A 10,325-nucleotide genomic window follows, 5' to 3' on the forward strand; every position below is an offset into this window, starting at 1 on the left:
TAATCATGTCAACCCCATCGACCGTCACTCTATGTGTATACAGTCACGGCATTCGTACTGTGCCGTATGGTAATTATTTTTTAACATAAAATAAAATATTCGCTGTGGAGAACGTTATGTATCATTGTTGATCGTTATCATATTCTATGTGTGTATTAATAAGATCAACAATACGACCGACTCGTGATGCATTTGGTTACAAATCAGTGGTTCACATTTTTTTTTTTTTTTATACGCTAACCGTCTACCGCGGGAAGGTCGCTGACACGTGTAATTGCGGGTTGACCGAGATGACGGACTCCCTACGGTTTTGGGTCCACTGGTCGTAGTATTACGCCTCTAAAAACGTGCCACACTTTCTATAAGAACAAAAACGTAGGTGTCGTATGTTAACTATATAATATAAATATAATATAAATGTGATAGAACATGTGTTCTGCTCGTTCCGTCCTAATATCTTATCAATGCACATCAATGTGTACTTAAATATTTTTGTATAGCTCTTACAACACATGTTTTACTGTATGTAGTCCGTTTAAAATAACGTTAACGTGATACAGTAGTTTTATGTATTACTCGAGTACTGAATATAATTAAATTAATGTCAAGGACTGAAGAGTTATACTCAATTATTTTTTTAAATTTTAATCTGTTAGTTGTCAGTTTGCTATCACACATCAAAAACGAATTAGGTTAAAATATTTTTTTGGCCGGAAGTATTTTTTTCAATAACCTAGTTCTGTGTTTTTTTCAAGATTATTTATTATCTCTACGTAGAGTTGATGTTGATTTTTAACTTGATTGACTAAATATTAATTTGTGAATATTTCCAATATCAGAGATGTCTGTTTAATGCGCAGTATAATAATGGTTTTAAAATATTTTTTATTCTACACTGTGCTGTTAATGTTTCATTTTGCACGACTGACGGAGTTTAATAGACAATAATGGCAAAACGCTAGAGCATGATCATATTCATTAAAATTAATGTGCATTTGTCATGAAACTGGCCAAAGACAGAAGGACAACACTACAGCGGTCACGTACATCCTACATCCTCTGTTATTTTTTTTCAATTTTCACTCCGGACATTATAGTCAATTTTAATAAGCCACTCAGTATCCGTATGTGTATGTAATATAAGCGTCGTTTAGGACTTGTCCAGATTATCAATGGTATAATTATGGGTCACGAAACCACATCGTACCTTTGTGGGCGTTTTGACACGAGTACATTATAGTTGAATAAAAACTCCCACTTTTATGTCAATTGTAGTTTATTTTTTTTAAGAAAAATTAAATATTTACCATCTGTTCACAAATAAGTGTTTAAATATTTATTGCAAATAGTATTGGAGAGTTTATGTAGAAATACAATATCATTGGTATAATATTTATTGTAAATGTTTTATATTTGATTAATACAATGTGTAATTGGTTATCTGTTTATAGAACTTAACCAAATCAAGTCGAATCGTATATAAAAAATTACTGTTATGTAACAGATAATTTTAACAGTTTTATTCATTTTATGAAAGGTTACAAATTTGCTAATCATAAGAGTTTTGATGTTGAGATAAATTTTATTTAGTTGAATACATGGTTGAACAATTTAAAAATGTATCTTGTTTTTCCTATTTCAATGACTTAGAAGTTGAAAATCGTTGATAAATATGTATATATTAAATATTGTACATAGAATACAAGTTACAAATATTTGTTTAGTTGTTTAAATTAAAAAAATAATATACTCATATGTAAAAATGATTAAAATTTAAAATGTATGCACTTATAGAAACGCTTGTAAAATATATTTTCTCTGAAGTATGTATAATATCTATTTTAAAAAAAAATGTATTAGTAGTTCTGTCTTTTTTTTTAATTATTATTCATTATTTTATTTAAATATTATTAATTATTAATTTTATTTATTTATTTTATTTTTAATAAATTATAGGTAATTGATAATACTTGATTTCACGTTTGTTTTTAGACATTTTTACTGAGAATGAAAAAGTATGCCCAAAATATCCAAGGTTGGATTTAAAAATTTAAGACTTTTATATTTTATTATTGTGTTTTATGTTTACTATGGAATAAAATAAAATTTGGTATTCTTTTTTTGTTTATTTAAAAAAAAATCATTATTCTTAAGTTACCTTCGACTTCTACTTAACTCATTTCTTTATAATTATGTTCTGTTTGTGCTGCTGTCATCCTCGTATTTTTAATCATGACGTCAAATTTCCTCAATCTCACTATTTCAACAAAGATTCTCCATTCCGTCGGGTTTAATACTAATTTGCTTTCAGTTTTATTTAATGTAGTCATTGTTATTTTGACATGTTCATTATCATATTTTCAATATTTTTACATAATTACATAGAAATCGAACCCTCCGCAAAACATTGAAAAATGTTCATTACCATAGGTCTTGTTTTTTTAATTTTACATGTACATTAATTGTTGAACTGTTAAATTATTTGATAATTTTTAAGCATTTGATTGTTAGTAAAACGTCTGTGGCGTATATGTTGTACATAATTAAAATATTAACGTGTTGTATCTATACGATAACTTAACACACCGATAAGTTTAGTGGATTCGTAAGAAGTGGTGGGGGACGCGTTGTGATGTATTTCTGAAAAAAAATTGTGTAACCTATGACCGATAATGTAATATAATATCTTTATGCATATTCTCAAGGTCATTGTGTGAACGGGATATCGAATGAATTTAATTTGAGTTTTGTAGATAATAACTTTTCGACTTTCGCTCGTTGTTTTGGCATCATCAACGTTAAGTTACATTAAATTCTAGTCATACACAGTGCCATCGATTATAGGGAACATGTAATCCATAGTAATTTTAATTTCTAATTATTAATAATTAATAGACGCCTGTTCAGACGTCTTTGATGACGTTAGCCGTCGCACAAGTACAAATAACTAATAAAAAAATTAATGCAAATAACACCAGCCAGTGTTATCAACTTGCGACACATGCGGTTCAGTACAAGTTATAGGTACAGTATTCCATATTTTTACTCTACGTAAAATTCTCTTTTAATGATAATAAATATATGTGTGTATGAGTGTATAGTTCTTATTTTTTTTAAAAGATAATGTACACGTGTATCGGATAAAAAGTTAGTATTTGTATATAGTGTGTTTCAAAACGGGCATCACAGATACTACGCAACGTAAACACGTACATATATATCGAAATATGTTTTGGGTAAAATTTTTTTTAACATTTTGAATTAATGAATATAGATTTAACGTTAGATGCAGTGTCCTCGGGTGTGAAGTGTAAGCACAAACACGTTTATAATATTTCTCCTCGGCATTAATGTTTAGCCTCTAACTATATGTATAATATTGTGTTATGTTACGCTGCTTTTATTTATGGCTGAAGTGTATCCACATAGTTTATTTTTGGGGTGCATAATGGCCTGTTTCGTGTTGTTGATTTGGTCGTGGGGGTTGCCGATAGTATTTTGAATTTGAATATTGAACCGTTCTCGGAAACCGTTTTATTTTACGTCGAGCAAATGTGATTATATGCGTAAAAAAAATTTGATGATTTTTTTTTGTTGGGGAAAATAATTATTTTTTACGATTAAAAAAAAATAATAACCATAGAGAATAATTTGTTTATCGATCGGACACCAACTCTACAAACTCATACGTGTGTCGATATATTAGGAAGTACCTACGTAACGCCAATTATATTGATCTCACATAATATTATACTTAAATAGTATTACTATAAAAAAAAAAAATTAGTATGTAACGTAACGGATTTAGAACCGGTCTTATCGTTTATTAAAAATTGTTATCTTTCGTATTAGTGTATCGGATGATGGATTACACGAAATTAAATTTACTGGAAATGTACCGTTTTAATATAAGGTTTATAGAATTTAACAAAGGTTATTTCACGAATAATTTGTGGAGTCATGATTTTTAGCAATAAAATGTACATTACTTGAGGATACTTATTTCTGTGAGTCATCTTAATATATATTTATTATTTTCTAACCATATTTTATACGAATTACTAATTAGTTGATCGTTTTTGCACTTATTTACTTGATTTATGTACAATAATTAGATAAATTCCATTATCAGTTTATTCGAAATATAAATTTAAAAGCAATACCAATATTACAATTAAATTGCTGTTCATAGTTCAAATTCGATACTTGATAGTGAGTTGTTGTGATTGTGTAATTTAACTATAGTGGTCTGATCTCATATTTTCATGTGTAATATTTGCTTTTGTTTTATGTGAAAAATGATTTATATCACATTTCATAGAAAATTTCAATAATTAGTCTATCTTAATGAGAACCTAACCTTTAATATTTAATCTAAAACTTAGGTTTCATTAAACACTTCTCAATTTTGGTATAAAAAAAAAAAAATACAGTTTCCGTAACATATTATTTTAAGTGGATCCAAAGACATATTTCATTGAGGTTTAACATTTTTATAGGATTTTCATGGGACATTGATATAGTCGAATTTAATTGCAATTGTATGCTGCTTACAGAATACAAATGTGTCGTACAGTGTTCGACGTGTATATTTAAGTTCTTCATAATTAGCATCGTTAAAACAGCATAAATTAAACGTTCATGTTATATCCATTTTGTATACGTAAAATGTTAAATTATGATTGTTCGAAAACAATTTTCATATTGATATTCGTGCTGTCATTATTTGATGAATTTTTATTCGCTGAAGACAACATTTCAAAATACTGTATTACTTTAGCGATAACTTAAAGTTATTTTAAAGATGAGCGATTCCTAGTGTTTTTTACGTTGTCCGAACAAATCGTTATGATGTAAGATTGAAATTATTGCAATATTTACATATATACGAGCGATTGTGAAAAATATTGATTTTAAAAATCGATATGAAATGAAATAAAAATGTGCTTATGAGATGATGGTACTCCTTTTTCCAAAATGTTTACTGCATTACACCCACGTGCCGGAAACGTGTGCCGTGTGATTTCGTCCTTGGACGGGTATTATTTAGTTGTAGACGTAATAAAATATGAGCCTGTATGTTTGACGACAGGTGTGCTTGTAAATATTATTAAACCACCAGAGGGCGTTCCGTGATTGATCATCAAATATTATTCATTCGGTCCAACCGATGAATTATTATTACACCAACTCGATGATAGTAATAACCATAAATCCGTCGTATTATTTTTCAGTCTAATGTGTGCAGGATGAATCACGTGATTTTGATGTGTGCAGGGTTAGGTTAGACATACACAATGACTATTTCTCATTGTTCACGGATTATGGTCCTATAACTTATATATAAATGTATATTGATTGGTTTAGATGACTCATGTACTTACACATACATTTATTAACTATAAATACACGTCATAAGATGCGGATCGAGTACTATAATATTATCTTCGCGGAGAAATATTCGTTCAGATCCTGGCAATGTGTACCGATATATTGTTTTTATAAGATTTATAGAACAGTAGTATTTTATAATGCTAAAGTAATTATTCCATCGACCATTAAAGTACAGGCATTGTGACGTATGCATTGCAGTTGTATGTTTAAACGTTCTTGGTTTCGTTATATATTTAAAGGGCGATTTCAATAAGAGAGACGTTAGGGTCAAGAGTCTTCCTGCGCCATTTGTTTAGAGGGAAATATAAATAAAAAAAACACTCTTCGCGGTCGTCAAGTTAAATACTCACATTAGAGATGCCCCTTCTTCGATTTTTTTTTCCCCTCGTAACATGTTTCATAATATAGCTGCGAGCGGCGTGTGGTGCTTTTGCATGGTAATATATCCAATTGTTTTTATAACGCTACTATACAAAGTAATCGAGAAGGACCGTTGTCGTATATAATACGGTCATTATTACTGTTATTGGCCACCATTTGATATTTACTTCGTACACATACACCCTATTCAAAACTAAACGATTCTTCTACAGCTGTTGGTTTTATTAGTATAATACTAGCACGCAAATTTGTTTCTCTTTATCATTTGGTACGTCGGAAACTCTTATAGTGATTCACAGGCTGATAGTGTTCGAAAATAGAACGAGCGTCATTCTTGTTGGCTGACAGATATTATTATAGCTATAACAATTTTGATTGTCTCCATAAAAATTAAAATTTTAATTAGCGTCTGCTGTGTATACTGTAATTAATATCGCTCACGGGTTGATTGCTTAATATGTATATTGCAATCATTTAAATTATTAAATCTTTTTTTTATTTTTAAGTATCGAAAGCAAGTATTTTGAGGCCGCCAGTAAACACTGGGCATTGATACTAATAACTCTAAAAATCATTTCATAATATACAATGTAATAATATTAATGCGTTCATATTAGTTTATAAAATTATATATCAATAATCAATTATTTATTCTTATTAATAATAATAATAATAATAATAATTTTACGTGTGTCCTACAAAGTATTTTAACAGGATTGAAGTAACACAATTACATTATGTTTTCAGTTGTGATGAGACCACATGAGGGCAATTACGAGGTCGATTGTCCAGTGGACTCCAATTACTGTGGTGATTCGGACGAGGAAGAAGACCCAGAACGATTGTTAGACGTTTGGCTCGGTGAATTGGACTCGTTAGCCTCGGTAAATATACTGTTGTTTGTACTGATTAATGTGTTATTCAGGTTTTTAATTTTAGGCTATATTTTTTTTTTATTTTGTATGTTTGAATATGCGTTTAATGCAAAATGTAATTCACATTTGTATTATATAAAATACGAGATATTATAGCGTGATCGTCGGCTGTGCTTTTCGAAGTGTAACTAATATTAATAGCGAAATATTAAAAAAGTAAGGCGAGGCGTTTTTTTTTTTTTTCAAATTAAGTTTTATGGCTAAGGCGTGTATGCGACCCTTCGTTCTCGTTCTTGTGGCCGTAGTCCCAAAAGACGCCTTGATAAATGGAAATATTATTACGAGGTTTGTGCGTATAAGCCTGAGTGTAGTGGTCAATGTAATGTAATAATAAAATATATCTTTGGAGATTGCAACGTGACCCATTTATGTACAGGAATCGCGCGTTCTGCGACAACAAAAGCGACCACATGGGATTTTATACAACAACTATGTACATATGATGTTGTATACCTCAAACGCGTATTTTCTTCGTCCACAATATTTTTGTCGGTACTCTTGAGTTCAACAAGTCGTCACGGCACTTCGATCGCGATGGTTAGGTTTACAGTCTGGCAGTACATATATCGTAAATACATTATATACCTACGACGACGATCGCGGCTTCAACGACGAGACCATCAACAGATGGCATGCGCCCTTATTATCGAAGCAGCTGCTTGCCCCGTGTCGACGTGTGTACTGCACGTGTCTCGCGTCCAGCAGGTGGCATACATCTTCCATCGCAGCACCTGGCCAGGTGTTCCGCCATCTGATGTGTTATTCTAATTATTATTATTAACATTAACATCATACCAGTCATATAACACTCAAATCGTGATGTCGGTCAAAATAACTGTGAAAATTAATCAAAGTTTATTGCGAAATCAGTTCAATAAAACCAGATTGAGTTGGTTTTTTAATCAGTTTCCATTATTGTCAATCGAATTCCGGGCATACAATTAAAACGTATGCATAGAAATAGTGCGTATAATTAAGATTTTCGTTTGAAAATCTCTGCTACAGTGTCGGTTTCCAGATTTTATCGTAAATTTACTGTCGGTTCATGGACTATACGATTATAGAAATGCGGTGTATAACGTGAGTACGGGTTTGCTCGGCTCCCCACAATTGTTGTTCACAGCGTGACATTATATGAACTTGATCCCTGTTCGGAAGACATAAATATGTGTTTGCTTCGTTTATAAAGACCCTAAAAACAACCTATAACTTATAATAAGACGTCCCCTCTGTATAACGAACAAAATATTCTTGTAGGCAATACATACTATTATTCCTTTGTGTTTTGAATTATTCCAGCAAAAACGGCGGCGGTGTCGCAGTAATGTAAAACTATATGTGTTGAATGGCCCCCGGGTATACACGTAAATTTAAAAATTAATAAATATTTAGCCAGAATAGAATGATCTGGTTTTCTGAACATTCAATTAAAATCCACCTTTATTAAATACTTGGTGTTTTTACACTAGTATTATGTTAAGAAAGTATGTGCATATGATGTACGTCGTTCAAATCTGACGGTTTCCTAATAACTGGTTTTGATTGTAATTACAATAATATAGAGTTTGTTAAGTGAAATTGAAATACTATGTATTTCTATCTCAAATTAGTATTGACCGAAGAATAAAGTTAAATTGGTTCTACGATTCGCGTTCCACCGTCGAGGAGGTATTATTCTAACAGTTGCGGTGAATTCATTAGTTTCAATGTAACATGTCCTTCGCGAAGTAAAAATAAAAATTCGTTCCGCAGCGTTATGCGCTAAAAATATGGGTTTGTATCGCATGCTTGCACGTCGAGTCGTCGGTTTTTATTTGTACAGCAATTAGTAAATGACCGCACATACCATAGTCGTTACGAAATGTAATATTAGCTCGTCGGGTGTTTCAAAGTGTCGTTTATCGAAACCCTAGTGGACTTCCTAAGGAGTTTCAAAGGATACGAAAACGGTTAAACCGTTGTTGAATCCGTTCCAACAACAGTACGTCACCCGAGCGCGTGTATAGAAACGTGTTCCGAAACCTATTTAAACGTCGATGTGACATTTCGCTTTTTTCTCCTCGCATCGCTTCCTGCGCTCCCCGGGGTCCGTATCCAGTCTGTGTACGCGTGCGGCGATGTCTTTTTGTATAGGGAGATTACGCATCGCACCGTGTCGAAGCGTTTCATCTGGACGGGATTTTTTTTTTTTTTTTTGTTCGTCGAATCGAGCGCCCCGGACCGCGGCAGTGCGTTGCCACGGAAGAACGGCGGCGGGTGGCATGAAATCGAAAACACTAACTTCGACCTCACCGACCGGAGAAGCTGAACGATTCCCTTCAGGAGCAACAACAGCAGAGGCACTTGTCGCGTTCGATATCGCTGCACGATCGCGCGATTTCACTCGGTGTCATAAAACCACCTCGCGGCAATCGGTGCGACACACGCGCGCACGCACGCGCGTCGGCAAGTGAATAAACATGCTCGTGCGCACGTTACGGGCGTAAAAGTCAAACGGGTTTGGTCCGAGTTCGTTGTGCGACGCGCGCGGCGCGGGGATCGCGGTGCGTCCTCCGCCTCGGTGTGGCGCCTGCCGACACGAGTTTCGATTCCTGTTGCGCGCCAGCAGAAATACCGTACGCGTGTGGTGTACTTGACACGTTTTAATGAACAACGACGCCGTCGCCCGCTGCTGTCGGTGGTCGCGGCCATATGGTGCCGTCGAACTGCGCAAAACCATTTTTAAACGGGGGAAAAAAAAACCCGTAATGAAGAAAGAGAGAAAAAAAAAATGTACGAGATTTGCTGTTTATCGAGAAAATCTGTGCGCGCGTGTGTGCCCATAAGGGTGATTATAATAATAATAATAATAATGGGAATAAAGAGAGAAGGAAAAAAAAAAACTCTTGATGGACGCGTGTATACGATACGAAAACGAGTTTCGGTTACCGGACAAGAATCAGATTGAATACCAGCTATACGCAGAACATCTGCTGCCGCCGTGTGTTGCAGCTCATCTCGTCGTCGTCCCGTACGCACGCCGCGTGCACACAGGTATACTTGCTCCCGTAGACATGTGTTGTCGGGCACAGTCTCTCGGAGATTGCACCTGGCGGACCCGAACGTGGCAGCTGTTCCGGGACACCCGTCACGCCGCGGAGGTCTTCGAGGTCTCCGGACGGCGGCCGCGGCGCGCACCCGAAAACCTCAAATCAGTTCTCGACCAGTCGCGGCCCCGTGAACTGCTTGTCGCTCGCCGGTCGTCCGTTCGCCGGAACATACCCCATCGTATCCGGACACGTTATCGCGTTATCGCGTCCGCCGTTCCCGTGTCTTGTACCGCGTCCGGCCGTGGCCGTCATGTTCTCGTGCAAGTCCCGGTACGCGTGCGGCAAGGTCCAGCACAGCGACAGCGACGAGGACAGCAGCTACGGGTTCAAGGTGTCGCCGTCCGCGGTATGCGGCAACAGGACCCGGGCCGTGTTGCAGGCCCGCGGTTACGACGATCCGGACACCGATCACCCGGATTACCACATCTACGGCAACCTGACGTTCGGTTACAAACCGATACTGAAGACGCGTCTATCGAGCGCCGCGAGCTCGATGCGCAGGCGCGCGCCCGTCAAGCGCACGGTC

The 10,325-nt window shown here is 35.1% G+C and overlaps 1 protein-coding gene across 2 annotated transcripts in view; it reads left to right on the plus strand.

Annotated features, from left to right (window-relative positions):
- The window catches only part of LOC112684143 (amyloid beta A4 precursor protein-binding family B member 1-interacting protein-like), a 40,529-nt gene that overhangs the window by 17,718 nt on the left and 12,486 nt on the right, over positions 1 to 10,325 (plus strand). For both annotated transcript variants that reach the window (XM_025555476.1, XM_025555477.1), the window contains exon 2: positions 6,523 to 6,659. In XM_025555476.1, coding sequence (XP_025411261.1) covers positions 6,528 to 6,659 — 132 coding nt within the window. In that variant the 5' untranslated portion in view covers positions 6,523 to 6,527. The remainder of the gene's footprint in view (positions 1 to 6,522; positions 6,660 to 10,325) is intronic.

This window comes from Sipha flava, unplaced genomic scaffold, assembly GCF_003268045.1.
Source record: "Sipha flava isolate LNK unplaced genomic scaffold, YSA_version1 241_pilon_pilon, whole genome shotgun sequence".
NCBI classification, from domain to species: domain Eukaryota; kingdom Metazoa; phylum Arthropoda; class Insecta; order Hemiptera; family Aphididae; genus Sipha; species Sipha flava.